Genomic DNA, 22441 nt, shown 5'->3' with positions numbered 1-22441 from the left:
AATATTGGTTTTGCATATGTTCGAAAAGACGCAAATCCAATCAGATTCTGTGACACCATTCAAAATCAGAATTGGTTTGCAATTCTGACAACTACGCAAATCTGTCTTGGATTCCACAACACCCCTGATTAAATTTTAATTATATGTTTTATATTGTGTAATAATGCGGATTTATTTTAATGAAATTGAAGTCTGATAGTTATTGATTTTAATATCCAATTTATAATCATATTTACATTTAGTACAATCAACATAATTTGTAATCCATATTGACACCTTTTATATTTAAAACTCACAAATAGTTTAAAAGCCTACACAATTTGAATAATGTACGCTCATTTATTATTTACAACTTATTGTTGATTTTGTCTTCATTATCCTTAGTTTTGGCCAATAGTGCCAAGTGTAATGGAAATGTGTCAACGCAAAAATCGTACAACACTGTTTACAATGCTAATATGTTCCAGAGTACAGATTTCGTAACACCTTACAGTGTAAACCCCCTGGTTATTTATACTTCTCTTATTCAAAAATATACAGGGGTGTTGTGGAATCCAGAACAGATTTGCATAGTTGTCAGAATTACAAACCAATTCTGATTTTCAACGGTGTCACAGAATCGGATTGTTTTTCGTCTTTTCAAACATACGCAAAACCAATATTCGAATAAGTTGTTTACTAATGTGCCAAAACTTGCAAATGAGTAAATTTGGAATCAATTCTATTAAAGTTTACAATAAGTTAAGAAATTTTATCTTTTATTTTAATGGAGGAAAAGATTAAAGGAAATATTTTAGGAGATCACAGTAATCTACCTTAGGTTGCTTTTACTTGTATGATTGCATGTATTTATTTGTTTACTTTACAGATTTATATTACATTATCGCCTGAATAAAGGTGAATTTGTTATAGTACTAAATTACGTTTTGTAAATCTTCTTAAAATATCTGGATTTTTTCCATAAACTCAATAATTATGGCATTTTGTGTTCTATTCTTATGATTTCCGCTATAGAAATAGAGATCGTTAATTCGTAACAATAAAATAAATTAATTTCTTAACTTGCATTTCAAATCTGTCAGCGACTATCTTCTTGCTTTGTTTCTGATAACAAAACTGACAACATTGGTTTCCCGGACACCCAAAACCGATACAATTTCTGTCGGTTTCAATTCTGATTCCGACAACTATCTGATTCTACAACACCGCTGATAAATTTGTTATGCCAAGCTTTGTCAAGAAATATGTAATAAGAATTATTATACAAAGCCAGTTTACTTATCCGACTTCGTAGCTGCCCATGCCGATGTAGTTACGAAGTATTCAGATGAACAGCCAATACATATATTTAAAAAACAAAATTTATTCCATCCACAAAATAATATGAATTATATCACATTTTAATTGCACACTTTTAATAATGGATTCAAAGACAAAAAAACAAAAACAAGATGTATAGTATATACATACGGCTATATTACCACATGCATGAACATAGCATTCGGAAACGACTTGAAACTTGTGGCTAAAAATTATACATATAAGAGAACTTAAATATGATCAAAATAATACTATTGAGTACTCAGAAAAACATCTACTAACTCTTTTATCTTGGATTTGAATTAAAAACATTGAGTCAATCAGGGCTGTGAAATCCAAGACAGATTTGTGTAGTCAGAATTGCAAACCAATTCTGATTTTAAATGGTGTCACAGAATCTGACTGAATTTGCGTCTTTTCGAACATATGCAAAACCAATATTCGAATCAACTGTTTACTAATGTGACAAAATTTGCAAATAAATAAATTAGGAAGCGTTTTATAAATTTGAAATGCTGAATGAAGTCTACTAAAGTTTACAATGAGTTCCGCTATTTTAGCTTTTATTTTATTTGAAGAAAAAATAAAAGGAATATATTAAAAGATCACAGTAATCCACTTGATGCACCAGGGGAGTTGCATGTGAAATTTGGCTTGCATTTACTTGTATTTTTGTAGACATGCTTACATTATCGACTGAATAAAGACGCATTTGGGTGTTAAATTACGTTTTGTAAATTCTCTTAAAATATCTTGATTTTTTCCATAAACTCGATTATTGACATTTTTGGTTTTATTCTTATGTTTTCCCCTATAGAAATAACAATAAACTTAATCGTAATAATAATAAAAATTATTTTCTTCACTTACATTTCAAATCTGTCAGCAAAAATGGTCCTCATGGTCCGTTTCCGAGAACAAAATCGACAAAATTGGTTTCCGTGACACCCAAAACCGATACAATTTCTATTTCGAACGTCAAACCTATAATATCTGAATTCATGACACCTAGTACATTTTTTTATCGGTTTCAATTCTGATTCCGACAACTCTCAGATTCTACAACACCCCTGAATATATATGTATATATACAAAGTAGTACTTAAACTGTCTGTTAAATACATAACCGGAAAGGATCCGGATTTTTAGTCGGTGAACAACTGCCAACCCGGTAGCTTTCCTCAAAATTGTTTGTGGATTGCTTTTCGCAGCTGCGACCACAACACTTCCTAAATGGTCCTAACGTGGGCAACAACTGAAATACGTGAAATCTTTGAACCAGCATCATATTGCATTATGCATTACAGAGCAACGGGAATAGAGAGACCAGCTTTTAGAAATTAAAACCCCTATCACGATTTTCAACACCACTCGGTTTAATTAAAACTGAAGCAATTCATCTTCAAATCAACCCAACTCTTTTTTGGTATTACGATTCTTAACTATTTTCAGTCGAAGTTTGATTAGTGTGGCTAACCTAAAAAATGAAGATTTGACATATAAATAAAGTTTAAAATTTTTAAACGAAAAATCAAAACAAGAGAAAACGTTAACTTCGGTTGCAACGAAGCTATAATACCCTTCACAAATACAAAGGCCCCTTACAAGAACTTGATTTCGAACGTTCAATTTGTATGGTAGCTATATGATATAGTGATCTGATCTGACCAATTTATGCGGAGAATAATTTGTTGCCTTAAGCGATAACTCGTGCCTAACTTCGTGAAGATACCTCGTCAAATAAACAAATCTTCCATGCAAGCACTTTACTCCGATCGTTCAGTTAATATGGCAGCTATATGCTATAGTCATCCGATCTATACAATTTCTTTGGCGATTAGATTATTGCCTAATATAATAATCCATGCCAAGTTTCGTGAAGTTACCTCGTCAAATGAAAGAGTTTTCCATACAAGCACTTCATTCCGATTGTTCAGTTTGTATGGCAGCTATATGCTATAGTCATCCGATCTGAATAATTTCTTCGGAGATTACATTGTTGCCTTTAATAATAATCCGTGCCAAATTTCGTGAAGATACCTGGTCAAATGAAAGAGTTTTCTATACAAACTCTTGTTTCCGATTGTTCAGTTTGTATGGCAGCTATATGCTATAGTAGTCCGATATCGGCCGTTCCGACAAATGAGCAGCTTCTTTGTGAGAAAAGGACAAGTGCAAAATTTTAGATCGATAGCATAAAAACTGAGGAACTAGTTTGTAGAGACAGACAGACGGACATGGCTAAATCAACTCAGCTCATCATGCTGATCATTTATGTATATATTTTATAGGGTCTCCGACGTTTCCTTCTGGGTGTTACAAACTTCGTGGCAAACTTAATGTACCCTGTTCAGGGTATACAAATTTAGTTATTGCTCACGAAAAGGTGAATAATTATTAAAATGGACATTTATACAGTCAAACTTGAGTAAGAGAGAACTGGGTAAGCGAGAAAACTCTGTAAGTGCATAAGTACAGCTCTTACAACAACTTATAATGTCTAAACGAAAAATCAACGTGTTGTCGTTCCTTGAACTCTCTCTTAACCAGGTTTGACTGTATTACGATGACGAAATGTTGGCGCTCAAAGCCATTCAAAGCCAAAGTTTTATTGACAATTAAATGGTTATTCCGGATAACTACCGTCAGCAAGGAAATTGAAGAGTTTGTGGTAACGGAGCTTCATTTTATTTAGTAAAAAACAAAATGATTCTTCAATTAAGCGCAAATGCCTTTTGAATTGCATAAATATTATTTATTTAGTTATTCTTGATAACTACCGTCAGCAAGGAAATTGAGAGTTTGTGGTAACGTACCTTCATTTTATTTAGTAAAAAAACAAACAATTTATTTAATATTTATGCAATTTATAAGGCATTTGTGTTTAAATGAAGAATCATTTTGTTTTTTACTAAATAATATGAAGGTACCTTACCACAAACTTTCAATTTCCTTGCTGACGGTAGTTATCAAGAATACATTTAACACTAGAACTACGAACCGGTTGCATCATTTATTTATACCATTTTTTCTTTATTCCTATTTAATATTTTACAATAATGTCATGATTTTTATTAAATAATATTATAGATTATTTTGTTCTTACGCTTCTAATTTTCTGAGCGAGAGACCTTTTTGAAATAGTTCTAGTGTTAAAATGTTTTTTTACTTTGGGCTGAAGCAACCTAAGATATCTATGGTTGTTAGAAAACCTGCTTTCAAATATTACAAGCAACATATTTGTGCGCTGTGGATAAAACACCAATAGTTGAAGAAGAGCAAAACACATCAAAAATTTAATTTTACTCAAAAAATATATTCCTAGGAGTAATAAATTGTATAAAATCTTTATGTTTGAAATACTTCTCGCGGCCCCTTAATATTATTTTAATGTCTCCAAATTGTAGTTTGTCTCCTCCAGTTTCGACATTTTACTCCACGAGCTCAACAATTTTTTCACCTTTCTATGAATTTTTACATAATAACTGATTAAAATAGATTGAAATTATAACTAAAATAGTTCTTTTTACCCATTTTTTATTAATATTTTTCCTAAATAAATTTATTAATGTTCAACTATAACTTGCTCAGTTGACATTTTTTGATACTCTAGTCAACTGCACTGGCACATAGTTGAAAACCGTAATACCAAAAAAATTAAGTTTAACAACCCTTCAACCGACATTCTTTTGTGACGGGTTTAGTTGAACACCATAATACCAAATTTCAAAACTTCAACCAATATGCAGTTGGGTTAAAAACCGTAAGAGGATTCTTGATCTGTTTATCATCTAAATAAATGCCGATAGCGAAGAAAGAAATGGTTGAAGCATGCGTATTTTGATTACCCTGTCAGCGGTTTCAAGCTTTTTATGGCGTTACAGGACCAAATACAACAATGCAGATCAGCTTTTATACATTAAATCTGTTTGCATGTTATCTAAGATGCCAAGTAAAATTTTTATTCACAATCATATTTAATCTTTGTGTGTATTGTCTTAATATTAATAAGACTTAGTAGTATTTTAGTTGTGTTTAATTCATCGTACTGAGTTCGAATATCATTGTAAATTTTATACAAAATCGCTCAAAAATTTTACAACAAATACACCTTAATACAGAAATCTAGAATAGCATGCAGAACTATAATAATTTGTTGATCTGTATGTTAATCGGAATGTTAAGCTGATCAAAGCTATTTTGTAAAGCTTATTTTGATAATACTCATATTGGCCTCTTCTTAGGAAATAAACTTATTTAATTTTTAACCACAAAAAACTAGTCGTATTTCATACATTCTTTACAAAAAAAAACTTCGTATAGATTAAGAACGAAACCAATAAGAGAAGTAGTCGTAATAACATAAAAACTAATTAGCTAATTAGCATTGCCTCCTAAACAACAAACCTTTAGATTTTAAATAATTCGTTTAAATATTGCCAATATCTCAACTGTATTAATCGATTATTTACACATTATTACATAGTTTCATAGGTTACTCTTTATGTATGCAAATTTATATAAAAAAATAAAAAGTATGTACTTTTATATACTACAGTCGATGAGAAATAATAGCAGTGAAAGTCCAAATTCTTTAGAAACTAAGCTTTGTGTACAAATATTTCTAATATATATATTGATGTAGTAGATTATACATATCTACGCGTGATATGAAAAAATAAGAAATAAAATGATATGGTGGTTGGTACGAATATCTTATGCTTACGGGCGCATGCTCAGATATTATAATACTTATTATTTTGAACGAATTATTAATAATAATAATGCTGTATATACACTGAATGAGTCTACAAATACTCTTTAATCCTAAATTATAGTATCCAACTGTCTGGCCTGATGTAAAATCTTTTTTTGATGCCCCACTAAGGTTATACCCATGTCAGATAATTGTTGAGCGGTTAACCGGGAAATCTATAATAAAAAGAAAAGTATCTCATAAAAGTTGATAATTATTTTAAATTTGCAGATAAAGTATATATATCCTCTAGGAAACTTGGTAACATAAACTAATTAAGGGGAAGGAACAAGGAGTATTAGATTGCAAGCACTAAAGGCGTGGAAATAATTACCGATTTCGGAAAACCTTACTAATAAAAATATTTGGTGAGTTCAGCATAACGTTTTATACGAAATATTGAAACGATTACAATCTTCTTTGGCACCTCATTAAGGGTGCGTTCGAGCTACGTAATAATTGCAGCAGTACAGCTACTGTGTTGCATATTTGCTGATACTCTGCTGATGTGCAGGCAAAAATTTAGTGTTGCCGATTATTTGCATAAATTGCGCACAAAAAATGACAGCAGAACGTGATGCTGTTGCAGGTGTTGCCAAAAATTCACGCAGAAAGTGATACTTTGACAAATTTGCAACACTGCTGTCGTGATTGCCATCTCCAACGCACCCTAACTTATGCGTCGGATTCCACAATATTATTAAATCAAATCAGACATAAATCACTGTAACCATTAATTACTACGATTCACATAATTCGAATCGCAAAATTCACGATAAATTATATTGAAATAGCCTACGCTCACACCAACATAAGCGGTACAAAGTCATGTAATAAAATCTATCACTAAGGTTAAAGAGGGGAAGGTGGACGAACAACCGCCTTACTAACCCATATCAATAACAATTAGAAAACGTAAATCATTATATATGTTTTACGGAATGGGGAGAACGTACGATCCTATTTCGTCAGCATTCAGTAAGTAACCACATCTATGTCTTAAAGATGTGCTTCTAACGCCATTAAAAATCTTATTTAAGAAATCATATATTTGACCCTGAGATTATCAAAGCTGTGTATTACATTTCATTTTTACGCTATCACACATTTTCACTTAGTTTCATAAACCAGCCACATGTTAATCAATACACTATGTTGCAGAACTACGATACTGATCTAATCATGGCTGTTAAGTCTAACAAGTAAATATTTTCAAGAAAGTTATTTTATCTAATTTGTGTATTGACAACTCTAGTACTTCTGAAACTAATCACAATCTCAATCAAAAGTTGTGAAGTTGCCACTCATATATGAAATGTGTAAATCACATTTATGTACCCTTACATCACACATTGTATCAACTGATTGCAAAAACAGTAAATATAATGCAAGTTTTAAGATATAAATATACCTGTTGGGCAGTCACCAAATTAGCCTCTTTAAAATGCTGTGAATAGCGGGACATTTTAATGTTTTCCAACCATAAGTCTGTACTTATAAAAATGTTGTGACCACGTTGTCCCTCTAAAATATGTGATCCATCGTTTTCGGGCGAATTTCTCGTTGTTAGCAGTGCTTGCGGTTGTCGGGCTAAATTATCTAATGTTGATACTATACTTGAAAACGTAGGTCGGTGAGTACGTTGCTTCTGCCAGCAATCAAGCATTAACTGATACAATGCCTCAGGGCAATCCATAGGAGCCGGAAGTCTATAACCCTTTTCTATACTCTTTATGACATCCTGAAAGCGATAGAAATGCAATAACTCGAATATCCTTATTATTATTATAGAATATAAATCACCTGGTTTGACCAGTTCCAATAAGGTCGTTCACCATACGACATTACTTCCCATAAAACCACACCATATGACCATACATCTGATGCCGATGTAAACTTACGAAAAGCTATAGCTTCCGGGGCTGTCCAGCGAACTGGTATTTTACCACCCTACGGAATTGTAAATCAGTCTTTGTTTTCTAGTTTATTTTTAGATTTTAACGAACATACCCGAGTTGTATACGCATCACTAGCATTTTCTATCTCACGAGATAATCCAAAATCTGCTATTTTACATATAAGTTGAGCATTCACAAGCACATTTCGAGCTGCTAAGTCACGATGGACGTAATTCATGTCACTAAGATAAGACATACCACTGGCTATACCACGTAACATGACAATTAACTGCAATGTTTGAAATTTCCCATCATTGACTCGTAAAAATGTATCAAGGCTGCCATTTTCCATATACTCAGTAATAATCATAACGGGGTTAGAACGAGTTACCACTCCTTGAAGATATATAACGTTAGGGTGATCAAATTGACCCATTATCGATGCCTCTGTTAAAAAGTCACAGCGCGCTTTTTCGGACGAACCTAAGTGGAGAGTTATTTATCACCAACGTAAATTTTTACACAAAGCTAAATTACCTGGTTTTAGAGTTTTTATTGCAACATCTATATCTTGAACAAAATTAGGGGGGATTTTTAAACGTCCACGACACACATCCCCAAACTCGCCTCCACCTAATATATAATTTATGTTATGAAAATATCGAAATTTGTACATTTTTTTATATACGTTATACCTATTATAGCTTCAATTGTTATATAATTTGCATCGATTTCACGTGCAAATTCGCGGATGGCTTGGTTAGGATCTTCATATGTATGAGGGTCGACATAACTCCGGCTATTTCCAAATAAAGGCGTAGTCACTGCAAAAGTTTAATTATTTAATTTAATATAACCTTTGAATGAATTAAAAATAATGTAATCCAAGAAGGCCCTTGTGTTTTCTATATGCAAATACTTTTTCTAGAAATAAACAGCATCTAGAATACGCTGTTTTGTGACGATACCATTATTATGTAGAGAACTTCAATTTTAATGCCCTACTTAAAAACGCGTTACTAATCGAAAGCACCATAAGCAATCTGGTAATATACAGTTATGTGCATTTAAAGCTAAAATTAAGTATGATTTTCTTGCATTTGTAATTTCGAATAATTTTAGTTATTAGTTAAAATTCTAAGATATATCACCTTAAAACCTGTGAATTGGTAGCAAAAATTTGGTTATTTTATAACCACAAATAGTAAGCGTTGTTATTTTCAATTGAGCATGGTAAATAACAATATATGTAATATGTTAGTTAGTTAGTATAGAATTAATTTAAATGTCTGAAGTTAGCAAAAGAAAAAACAAAATACTTTCAGCTAATTTTTTTCTGCTTCAAAGGGTGCGACATAGATACAGTGTCGGACAAAACTAAAGCACGAAATTTACCATATTACCATTTAGCTGCATATAGTTTATTTACTGTTATATAATTAATATTTTCTATTTTATTTCACAAAACTATACATTTTTATTGATGTATTAAAAAAGGTAACATATTAATTATTTTTACACTTAAATATGACTTAAGGATTAACAATATACATAAAATACATGCGACAAATCTAAAGCACATTACATATAGTTAAAAAATAAAAATATTTGGTGGCATATCCATTGCCCGTTCGACAATTTTCCCGCTGAATTCTGCGATCTACAATTTCCCATAGATTCTCTATGGATTTGAGATTACAATACCTTGTGAATAACGCGGATTCAAACGTTGACCTTTTGGTCTTCGTACCAGTTTCAATTCATCAGTTCCTTTAATAGTGTAATGGGATTCATCAAAAACTACTCCAGTTAGCGTGAGCTTTTGCAAGTTCAAGCCGCGCTTTTCGATTTTTGTGCGAAATGTATGGCTTTTTGGCACTTCTGCATGTTATAAAGTTATTTTCAGATATATACAGATCGTCGCTGGATGGACCTGCACCTCCATGAATTGTGGCAAGGGAGCCCGAAGAACGAAAACGAATTATAATTCTTGCGACAATGGTGTGATTAATTGTGAATTTTTTCGAAATATTATTTACTGATATACCGTTTTCAAAATAGCTAATAATTTTTTCCCTAAATAATGCTGAATACTTTTTACGCGCCATTTCACAAATGTTTTTTTTTATTACAAAGCAACACCATCACAAATTACTAATCTAGTTGTATTAAAATTACTTCAACACGCTCTTCAATTAACGGTTTCTAACTACAGAAGGAATTTTAACGGGACTTGTTGAAATTAAGGTCAATAAATAGGTCAAAATCTTATTTGTTATAAAAAGAGGTTCAGCTTGATAAATTTTTGTTTCAAACATATAATTCTATTATATTCATAAACAAATTAAAAGTTTGGCAAAACTTTTACATTTTGTTTTTAACTAAATGTGTACAAGGTGAACTTCGTGCTTTAGTTTCGTCCGACACTGGAGGTGAATATAAAATATTATCTTATCTTATTAATATTTAGTACTTATCCCAAGTTTATAACAAAAAACTGTCCACTCGGTTTACCACTGGTTTAATTTTTGATAATGATCAATATACAAAAAATAAAATATGTTTTTATTTGGAAAAGAGATTTTGTACTGTAAAATGGTATTGTCGTTGAGGAAATAGTTTATGAAAAGTTCAAATTGAGCGAAACCTTTTTATTTTACATATGCATATATTTATTGGCTAGCACAGCTTTCATTGAGTTTTACTTTATTAAAAAGATAAAGACAATGATGAATGAAGTTCTTCGTTATAACTTAGTATACGCAATAATATCATTATCAAATCCTTGCGAGCCCATTACTGACACAGAGAGAGACCCACCACTTTTTATTGAACTTATATGTTGTAGATTTAAAAGAAAACTTTATCTTATCCCGATTGCAAAATAAATACGATTCTGCGTACTCTTTCTTTAGTTCTAAATATGTTTATGTAGCTGGAATGTTTAACTTTTAATTTTACAAGTCATTCCTTAGAACTATCGTAATTGCGGAAGTCACAAACTCTCTGAGGAGTACTACTTGTATATCCAGCTCGAGATAACAAGATATTTTCATTGTTGGGATAGCATATGCTTTTTTTTTAATTTTTTTTCTTTCGAAAGTTTGGTATAATTTTTTCCAAATATTTCGGATATATTTGACAGCCATAGAGCGATTAAATATGAAGTTATTAACATATTTTAATATTGTATTATTAATGTATTAGTACTATAAGTATGTTGTTCTATTCAAAATAACTATATATATATATATAGTATTGTTATAGCTAAAGGAAGTAGTTAGTATGACACATAATTTTTCAAACAAATTCAAGATATTAAAAAAGTTGAATGGTTCAGAAGCGCAATTGAAACTATTTGGTCTACTTAAACAGTTTAAATATAACCAATTAAAATAATATAGAAAAACCTAATCTTTATAAATAATATTTATGACATGGCCAATCATGTTTTATTTACCCAATTCAGTATACTATTCCCATTTCCATATATAATAAATAAAAAATAAAAAATTACCATTTGATTGAATGGTTTTAACGATTGGCGTAGTATCCATGGCATGAACTAAAATTTAGACAGAGAAAGCTATTGATAAATAAAAAATCCATTAAATTAAATCTAATTCAACAATATATACAGTATAATTATGTAATTTTTATACGCATTGAGTACATATGATTAATATTTGAAGAAATCTTTTCAGGCAAAATAGCGATGTAAAAAAACTTAATATATATCAGCTATATGAGTTGCGTCAGTTTGAAAAGTGATAGTTTTGTTTTTTAAAAGATGGCACTATAATCTCCGAACTACTACAACAATTTTTATTTATTTGTACGTCTTGTATATCGCTAGGATTAGGGAAGTTAAGTAAATATTTTGCACAAAATAGGTCTGAGATGTGAACGCGGCCTTATATAAAAATATATGAGAAACATTTATTAAATGATCGCATTTTATCGAAATTCACTTATAAAATGTGCCGAATATAGCACAGCCTTGTTCGGGGACCCGATAGCGATGAGCATGCTATGGAGGGCACCCCTACCTCAATATCATCAAATTAGAAACGAATCGGCATTCTGTTCTAGTTTTTCGGCAAAGTTCATCTCACCGCAATTGCTGTAATCAATTTGATAATAATCACCTGCGAAAATTTCCATCAATTTATACGATCATGATAGTACGATATTGACATCGGGCAGTGGAATATATGGCATGTGTTCAAAAGTAAACTATATCAACCGCTTTGCTCGCTTCTTTTCTCTACGGCGTCTAACACTTTAAATTCGCAGCGGCCATATTCACGAACTGGACGAAATAATACATACTGGATCTTAACATTGTAGTCGATGGTATTAAAATTCGGACTTTAACGACCCTCAAATTTTATTTGTTACACTTGACGGCTGTACTCTTTCACTCCGCATACCACCGCGATTATTTTCAAAATACAGAGCAAAATCAAACAAAATCCTTAAATCGTTAGCATGCAGCACTTAGAAAAAAGACAAGGAAACGTTAAAAGACAATCAGCCGGTCAGGAATAAACTACGCAGAAGCTAGACAGGAGGCCTCTTGATGTCCCCCATCTAACACTTACACAGTGAGGTCAGTACGCTTCCTTTTAAGGCACATAGAGCAGGAGAAGAGGTCGAGTTATCTCCACTCCGGCCTAGTTCAATAGCTGGGGATAATCTTCTATGGAAAAAAGCTCAGAAGAAAGATACAAAGAATAATACTTCTGATAAAATGAATAGGATTCCGACATACTAAAGTAATACCTTGCATGTAATGGTATGACTCCAACCATCTGTTTAAATGCCCTGTCAAACCAACTAACTCAACATATGTATATTTTTACATATAGACGCTTACTTCAACTTCAAAGGTTACATCCCTTTGAACTGGACCACATACCATATGCACATATATACCGTCACGCAAGCTAAAAACGACATATCAAAATAACCGCAATTACGATTTTTATTGATTACGATTCATTACCTGTTATTACCTACACTGGGTAGAAAAAGTCTCCGCTCACCAATTTATGGAATGTGTTTCAATAAAACAAGCAAAGTAAACTCTAATGGCGCCATCTATATGTCGACTAGTGCGTTAAAATCTGTTACCCTTTATCGACTTTGGGTAAAAATTTCATGACATTTCATCTATTGGAAGTGAAGTTATTGCGTTTTAAGTGTCAGTATGTTTTTGTCATCCGTGCGAGAATGAGCTTCGAACAAAGAGCCAACATTAAATTTTGTTTTAAAATTGGTAAAACTTTTACCGAAACGTTTCAATTGATGAAACAAGTTTATGGCGATGATTGCCTATCCCGTAGCAGAGTGCACGAGTGGTTTCAACGTTTTCAAAGTGGTCGTGAGGACATAAATGAGAAATGAGCCCAAACCCAAAAAATCGCGCCTGGAGAAGTCAAAAGTGAAGACAATGCTGATTTGTTTTTATGATTCCAAGGGTATTGTCCACAAAGAATTTGTTCCACCCGGCCAAAACGTTAATGCGGTATTCTACCTTGGAGTTTTGAAGCGTTTGGTGCGCCGTCGGCTGAAGATACGGGGAAATTAGTACATTCCATGCCTAAACGTCTACAAAATTTTCTAAAATTTCGAGGCTACCCCACCAGCTATTGGACTTTTTATAATTACTTGATATTATCGTGTTCTGTTTGATGATCGGAGACTTTTTCCGTTTAGGTTAATTGTTTTTAAAATGACAATGAACTCTGTGGCTTTTGTTTATTGAATTATTTGAAGAGTAAATTTTTTTAAACGAAAAGATATGGTTTAATAACACAAAACAACAAAATTTGAATCTTTTATTTGGTCAAACTTTTTTTTTAGTTTAAAATATTTTGTACCCAGTGAGCGGAGACTTTCTACCTAGTTTATGTGTAAAAAATTTTAAGCTACCAGATGTATCTTATTTATAACCAAAGTTCATATTTTGTATCAATATGAGTAGTTTTTATTTTTTTCTCCTGCAAACTTACAATGGTTGATTTGTTTAGTTATTTTTCATATTGAATTAAAAATAAACAATTTTAATTATTTCTTTCTATATCGAAAATGTATATCCCCTTTTTAAGTAAGAAAACTGATGTATAGTCAATCTATTAGCCATGACTAATATACGTAATTATTACTAGGTATGCTTACTGACCTCAGCTTATAATACTTCTGATTTTTTTGGAAAAGAAGTACTTGCGCTGGGTACTAATAAATATAGTTTAAAAAGCGAAAAGTTTAATCACTTTTGTATACTAACAACGGGTGACTTCGAAAATGTCAATTGCAATGTATAAAACAAAGTATAATGTTCTGTAATGCAACGAAATATTTTTGATATTGCATCATGTTTCGAAACGCATCAAGCCGGCAGTCGATGCGCAGTGACAGAGAAAATCGCGAATCACAAATAAAGTTGATGCTTTTTGTTAGTTGTTTTATTAATTATACCCTGAACAGGGTATATAAGTTTGCCACAAAATTGTAACGGAAACGTCGGATACCCTAAAAAAAATATATACATAAAAGATCAGCATGATGAGCTGAGTTGATTTAGCTATGTTCGTCTGTCTAATTGTATATATACCTCAGTCCCTCAGTTTTTAAGTTATCGATCTGAAATTTTGCACCTGTCCTTTCCTCACTAAGAAGCTGCTCATTTGTCGGAACGGCCGATATCGGACCACTATAGCCTATAACTGCCATATTAACTGAACGATTGGAATAAAGTGCTTGCATGGAAAGCTTTTTTATTTGACGAGGTATCTTTACGAAATAAGGCACGAGCTAGTGTTTAAGGCAACAATGTATTCTCCGGATGACTATAGCAAATAGCTTCCACATTAACTGAACGATCGGAATAAAATGTTCGCATGAATAACTTTTATATTTGACGAGGTATTTCCACGAAATTAGATCCGAATTAAGTTCTTGTAAGAAACCTTTGCATTTGTGAAGGGTATTATAGTTTCGGTGCAACCGAATTTAACGTTTTTTCTTGTTTATACTAAATATTCAATAAATTCAGAGATTATGGCAAATAATGTACTTATGATGGCAAGAATGTAATATATAAAATTCTCGTGTCACGGTGTTTGTTGCCAAACTTCTCGAAACGGCTGGACTGACTTTGATGAAATTTGGTGTGCTTATCTGGTAGGTCCTCGAATCGGCCAACATCTATTTTTTATACCTCTTAATGTTAAGGGTGGTCCACACCAAATATTATTATTATTTTCTATTTTTTGGAAACATTTTTTTTTCAACACGATTCAGCATTGAAAAATACATGACATTTTAAATGTTCAACCTTATACGATCAACCCCTGGTTTTTAATCGCAATTTTTATAATATTCCGTTCCATCCACAAGACAGCAATTGAATATAATAATTGTAGAATATCAATCAATCAGTTATCGCCGCTAGGTGTCTCCCGTTGTCACTTCTGAACCAGCAAATATTACAGAGTAGGAATGAAAACGAAGGCTTCCTTTTTCTCATCCTCTATACAGTTTTTTTCCCACATATATGCTATTATAATTGGGTCGTGTATATACAGTCAATCCAAGGCAGACGAATGCTTTTATTTGCGACAGTTGTTGTATGTTAATGCACATCAGTATCCAATGTCTTGCACTGGAGGCAGAACAGCTCATTCAGCATATATGCTGCCATTACACTTTCAAAAAACTCAAATACAGTGTGCAACATAAAAAAAAAACAATCGTCCATGACCACAGTGCTGAAACAGTACAAAATTATCATTTATATTATATATGTTATATTTACATCAAAAATGACACAATGGCACACAAATATTCGCTTGGGTATTGCATAGGATATTGAAAGACATAAAAAAACACAACCAACTATTTGGCGGTACTCTGAGGCACCATTCATGTGATTTCAAACATTTTCAACGTAAGCTGATGATATCAACGCTGGCTTAAATTCAACGCGAATGTGGCGTAATGTTGCACAACTGACAGTGACTATGCGCGTTCATATGCTTCAGTTCCATCAGTCGGAACTTTGTCAAAACAACTGTTAGATATTGGCAATGGAAAAGTTGCCTGAAAATACTGAATACATAAAATTACCGACTGATTTCTGCACAATCATCAACTCACAAAATACACTCATCGACAATATATTTCCGAGTGTACACACAAAATATAACAAGTAAGGAAGGGCTAAGTTCGGATGTAACCGAACATTTTATTCTCTCGCAAAGTCAAATGGTATACTCGTTTGAGATTTCTTTGTGGATTGGCTGATATTTTCGGTAGAAGGTCAACTATAGGCACTGGGGTCCACATATTTAGTACTTAGGGGCTTGAACAGTTTTGGTTCGATTTAGACAATTTTTGGTCACAAGTTGGCATACATCAAACGTATTTTTCACGCAAAGTTTTACCCCGATATAATCATTGTTGCTTGATATGCATAGTGGAAAGTGAAAGAATCAGATGGAATTGAAAATGGTGTTATATGGGAAATAGGCCTGGTTGTAGTCCGATTTAGCCCATTTTCGCAATATAACATAGAAATATGAAAAGAACGTTATGCACCGAATTTGGTTGAAATCGGTTAAACAGATCCCAAGATATGGGTTTTCACCTAAAAGTGGGCTGTGCCACACCCACTGTATAATTTTGAACGCGGTTCCTATAAAGTCATCTCATACCATCCCAGAGATAAAATTTAATGTCTCTGGCGTGTTTAGTGCTTGATTTATCGCGCTTTTAGTAGTTTTTAACAGTACCGTTATGTGGGGAGTGGGCGGAGTTGCCACCCGATTTCAACTATTTTCACACTGTAGGTAGAGGTTCTAAAAACATTTGCTTCCAGTGGATTTTGTTATTATAGCATTAGCGGTTTAGGAGATATGCACATTAAACCTATTAAAGGCGGGACCACGCCCACTTTAAAAAAATTTTAACTGCAGATGCCCCTCCCTAATGTAATCCTGTATACCAAATAACAGTCTTGTATCTTATTGCGGAGCTTAGTTATGGCAATTTATTTGTTTAGGATTAATGGCGATTTGTGGGCGTGGCAGTGATCAATTACGCCCATCTGAAATACCAACCGTCTCACGGTACCAAGATGTCTACCAAGTTTCATAAAGATATCTCAATTTTTACTCAAGTTACAGCTTGCACGGACGGACAGACGGACGGACGGACAGACAGTCACAAGGATTTCAACTCGAATCTTCATCCTGATCATTTATATATACATAACCCTATATCTAACTCGATTAGTTTTAGATGATACAAACAACCGTTAGGTGGACAAAACTATTTATACTCTGTAGCAACAGGTTGCGAGAGTATAAAAATCTTGAATGGCTGGCAGAAAGAGCGTTATGGCATCAAAAATGTGGACGGCAATAGATTAAATTCAATGATACAGTTGTTGCCAATCTATCGGCGCCAAGAAAGTTGTGAATTAGGCAATTGACTTTTTGAACTCATTGGATAGGCTGGGCATGGGTTGAATTTCCGGTTATTTTACTTCATAATTTGAACCCATTTCGTACAAGGTTAGTCATTAAAAAGTTAATGAAAAAATTATTATAGCCAAAATATAAAATGCCAATTGAATTTAAATTATCTCTATTTCCAATTATATTGGAATTCGCAATGGCCACGAATAACTCACAAGGCCAAACGTTGTTTATTTGTGGTTTAGATTTGGGTACATCATGCTTTCATAATGGACAATTTTATGTGGCATGGGCAAACCATCCAGTTTGTTTGTATTTGCTAAAGACGTACTGACTAAACATATTCTCCAGCGAATCGAACCAACATTTAGGGTATTCACAAGGTGTCATATACGGTTAAAACTAATCGAGTTAGACATAAGTTTATATATACATAAATGATCAGGATGAAGAGACGAGTTGAACTCCGGGTGAGTGTCTGTCCGTCCGTCCGTCCATCTCTGCAAGTTGTAACTTGAGTAAAAATTGAGATATCTGAGTAAAAACACGTCAAGTGGACCCGCCATTTTCCACTTGATCATCGAATTTGAATGTGAGTATTTTTTCATAAAGTAGTCATCATGAGCAAGCAATCCCCCGCTCAGTTTTTTAAAATTTTAATTTTAACAACAATTTTTTTTTAATTGAAAATTTTTACTACTTTTAGTTAAAAAATTAATAACTAGAAAACTATTGGTGATTTTTTAATGAAATTTTCAGGAGTTATAGATAGTTCAAAACTTTTACTTTGAAAAAATATGTATGAATTTAAATAATTTTTTTTTTTTCAAATTGTTAATTAACTTTTAAGTTAAGAAATGAAAATTTTAATGACTTCTCCCTCAAAAAATTAAAATTTTTTTTTTTAGTATTTTGCAATAAACATTAAAGTAAAGAAATCCGCAAAAAAATTTTACTGATCGCGATTAGATTAAGCAAAAAAAAATTTTTATGACGGGCGGTCAGCGCTGCCGGTATAGCGCTGCAGATATAGCGGTTCGGCAACGCAACACTTAGAGTGTGTTGCATATTTCATTTGTATGTTGGGATGATGGTCTCACATTTTGCTTGCAGTGAATTAGCACGAATGTGGTAGAACAATATCCATAATACCTACCCGCTTAATAGTTTCAAAGAAATACTTAAGACGGGAATTCCCTAATCCACCAGAATGTATTGAATACCCGCTATTAATATTTCAAGGCCAAATTTTTAACTGCAATGTCCTATTCTTTAAGTATTAAAAATCCATAATTTTTTGACCCCATTTTTTTTTCTATTCATTATAAAACATCCAATTAACATTACAATACTTGTTTTAAATAAAATGATATTCGAACTAAATCCTTTGCGGCTAAAAGAAATAAATATGAAAGCATCTTAATATTTTATGTCCCAGTATCTACAACTATGTGAACAACAAAGGAATATCTCGAGCCATTCATAATTTCGTTGATAATTAATCATGAGCCTCGTTAAGAAATGCTGCCACCCATTTAACAAAAAAAATCATAAAAAAGTCATTAAAAACTTAGTTTTAATAACAAAAACCGCGCTCATGATTTTAAAGATTTTATTGGGAATTATATGTGCAATTCATGTGAACGGACTATTTATTCAGGCCGAAAACCTGAAATTCTTGGTGAATTATCGGTGAATAAATGTCCTGAAGTCAACAAGCCTGAGAAGTCAAATGATGTTATCGAAGATGACGAAGAAAAAGATCCCACTTTTCATTGCAAACCGGTAGATAACAAATTAAAAGTTGATAAGGTTAATAAATTATTAACGGAAATCGGTGAACCTTCAATCAAAATCAAGAGAGTCTCAAGTAATAAAGAATGTCAAAACATTTTAACAAATGTTGTGAGTAAATTTACGGATAATATTAACAATGTAAATAAAGAAATTGATCCAAAAGAGCTTTTACTTAATAACTTTTAATCTGCTTTCAATGGTAAAACTAGTAGAGCTGATAAAATTCAGGTTTTGACTACGCTTCCTACAGATTGGTCGATTAAAATGATAAGGGAAAAGTTTAAAGTTTCCAAACGAATGGTGAGAACTGCAAAAAAAAATACGACAAGAACGAGGATTCGCATCGCAACCTATGATTAAGAGAGGGAAATCTCTAAACATTGAAACCCTCGATCGTATTGAAGCTTTCTATCTATCCGATGATGTCAGCCGCGTAATGCCTGGTATGAAAGATTATGTTTCGGTGATTGAAAATGGGAAGAAAATCCAAAAACTAAAACGACTATTATTATATAATGTTCACGAAATACACAAAAAATTTAAAGAAGCTTATCCTGACGAAAAGATTGGACTATCCAAATTTCAAAAACTCCGACCTCGAAAATGTATATCTGCTGGCAAAAGTGGAACTCATAATGTGTGTGTGTGTAAAATCCATCAAAATTTCAAATTGCAATTAGCTGGATTTAAAAATGAATTAAAAAAAGAGGGGACAATTATTTCAGAAAGGTCCAATGATTTAATTAAAAGCTCTGTTTGCCAAGAGTCTGCATCATTGTGTTACTTTAAAGTGTACTAAGTGTCCAGGAAGTGATAGTATTATAAACAAATTAACTTTGGTTTTTGCTCTCAAGAAGATCATGACTCCCATGAGAAGATGTTTAAATTACGTTATGACCGATGTGTAACCATAAAAAATACCCGCCAATATCATCATTACAGAGCTCTTAATAATACATCACTCGAGTGCAAAGTTTTCGCCAAAGACATTAAAATCGTTACCAATAAAGTTACAATAAAAAAAGAAATAAAGCAATACGTATAAGTTATATGAATTAATTTAAGAATTATTTAACTCCTTTTTTTTATTCATGAAAAACTATTTAATTTATTATCTTTCATTTGTTGAAATAAAATTAATCATAAAATAACGATATTTTTAATTAAAAAATGAAGTATTATTCCTTATTTATAATTACTAAGTAACTCTAAAGATAAGTCAATGACTAAGATACTAAAAAATATTCAATTTAAAGAAATTTTGAATTTTTAATACTTAAAGAATAGGACATTCCAGTTAAAAATTTGGCCTTGAAATATTAATAGCGGGTATTCAATACATTCTGGTGGATTAGGGAATTCCCGTCTTAAGTATTTCTTTGAAACTATTAAGCGGGTAGGTATTATGCATATTGTTCTACCACATTCATGCTAATTCACTGCAAGCAAAATGTGAGACCATCATCCCAACATACAAATGAAATATGCAACACACTCTAAGTGTTGCGTTGCCGAACCGCTATATCTGCAGCGCTATACCGGCAGCGCTGACCGCCCGTCATAAAAATTTTTTTGTGCTTAATCTAATCGCGATCAGTAAAAAAAAAATTTTTAATTTTTTGAGGGAGAAGTCATTAAAATTTTCATTTCTTAACTTAAAAGTTAATTAACAATTTGAAAAAAAAAAAATTATTTAAATTCATAAATATTTTTTCAAAGTAAAAGTTTTGAACTATAACTCCCAAATCACCAATAGTTTTCTAGTTATTAATATTTTAACTAAAAGTAGTAAAAATTTTCAATTAAATAAAAATTGTTGTTGAAATTAAAATTTAAAAAAACTGAGCGGGGGATTACTTTTCATGATGAATACTTTATGAAAAAATACTCACATTCAAATTCGATGATCAAGTGGAAAATGGGGGGTCCACTTGACTTGTTTTTACTCATCTTTATGAAACTTGGTACACATGTTTCTTGGTACCGTAAGGCGTTTGGTATTGGAGATGGGCGTAATCGGACCACTGCCATGCCCATAAAACGCCATTAATCAAAAGCAAATAAATCGCCAAAACAAAGCTCCGCAATAAAATACAATACTGTTGGTATACAGGATCACACTAGGGAGGGGCATCTGCAGTTTAAATTTTTACCACTAATTGGTTTAATGTGCATATCTCTTAAACCTAAAATAACAAAATTCACAGAGAACAAATGTTCTTAGTACCTCAACACGGGTGACAACGCCGTCCAGTCTCCATATAACGGTACTGTTACAAACTACTAAAAGCACGATATATCAAGCACTAAACACGCCAGAGACATTAACTTTTATCTCTGGGATGGTATGATATGACTTTATGGGAACCGCGTTCAAAATTAGACAGTGGACGTGGCCCCGCCCACTTTTAGGTGAAAACCCATATTTTGGGTTCTGCTTAACGGATTTCAACCAAATTCAGTACATAACATTCTTCTCATATTTAAATGTTATAGTGCGAATTATTGAATCGAAACTTCGAAACGAAATTACAACCATGCCTATTTCCCATATAACATCATTTTAAATTCCGTCTGATTCTTTCACTTTTCACTATGAAAATCAAGCAACAATGATTGTATCGAGGTAAAACTTTGCGTGAATAATGCGTTTAAAGTATGCCACCTTGTGACCAAAAATTGTCTTAATCGAACCAAAACCAGAAATCTCAAACGAGTATACCATTTGACTTTGCGAGTCAACTCCGCACCATTCCTCGAAATTACTTGAAGAATGTTTTCTACCGCTATTGCCTATGAAACTGTTAATTGTACATTTTGCCACAGTGCCACTGAAAAAAGTTACAAACATACCAAGCTAATAAAAAGCCATTAATCAAAAGCAAATAAATCGCCAAAACAAAGCTCCGCAATAAAATACAATACTGTTGGTATACAGGATCACACTAGGGAGGGGCATCTGCAGTTTAAATTTTTACCACTAATTGGTTTAATGTGCATATCTCTTAAACCTAAAATAACAAAATTCACAGAGAACAAATGTTCTTAGTACCTCAACACGGGTGACAACGCCGTCCAGTCTCCATATAACGGTACTGTTACAAACTACTAAAAGCGCGATATATCAAGCACTAAACACGCCAGAGACATTAACTTTTATCTCTGGGATGGTATGATATGACTTT

General features: G+C 32.5%; 1 protein-coding gene across 2 annotated transcripts in view; it reads right to left on the bottom strand.

Annotated features, from left to right (window-relative positions):
* Positions 1-5256: 5256 nt before the first annotated feature.
* Eph (Eph receptor tyrosine kinase) overlaps positions 5257-22441 on the bottom strand; it is a 35560-nt gene continuing 18375 nt past the window's right edge. The window contains exons 9-15 of one of the 2 annotated variants that reach the window (XM_070112683.1): positions 11492-11539; positions 8670-8798; positions 8512-8607; positions 8087-8457; positions 7880-8026; positions 7488-7817; positions 5257-6252 (exon numbers count right to left, since the gene is read on the bottom strand). In XM_070112683.1, the coding sequence (XP_069968784.1) occupies positions 6148-6252; positions 7488-7817; positions 7880-8026; positions 8087-8457; positions 8512-8607; positions 8670-8798; positions 11492-11539 (1226 nt within the window). In that variant the 3' untranslated portion in view covers positions 5257-6147. The remainder of the gene's footprint in view (positions 6253-7487; positions 7818-7879; positions 8027-8086; positions 8458-8511; positions 8608-8669; positions 8799-11491; positions 11540-22441) is intronic. The other variant, XM_070112684.1, reaches the window with a different exon arrangement.

The sequence above is a fragment of the Bactrocera oleae genome, chromosome X (genome assembly GCF_042242935.1).
Source record: "Bactrocera oleae isolate idBacOlea1 chromosome X, idBacOlea1, whole genome shotgun sequence".
In the NCBI taxonomy this organism is placed as follows: Eukaryota; Metazoa; Arthropoda; class Insecta; order Diptera; family Tephritidae; genus Bactrocera; species Bactrocera oleae.
Note: the sequence above shows the minus strand (reverse complement) of the source record. Positions and strands in the feature narration are given on the sequence as shown.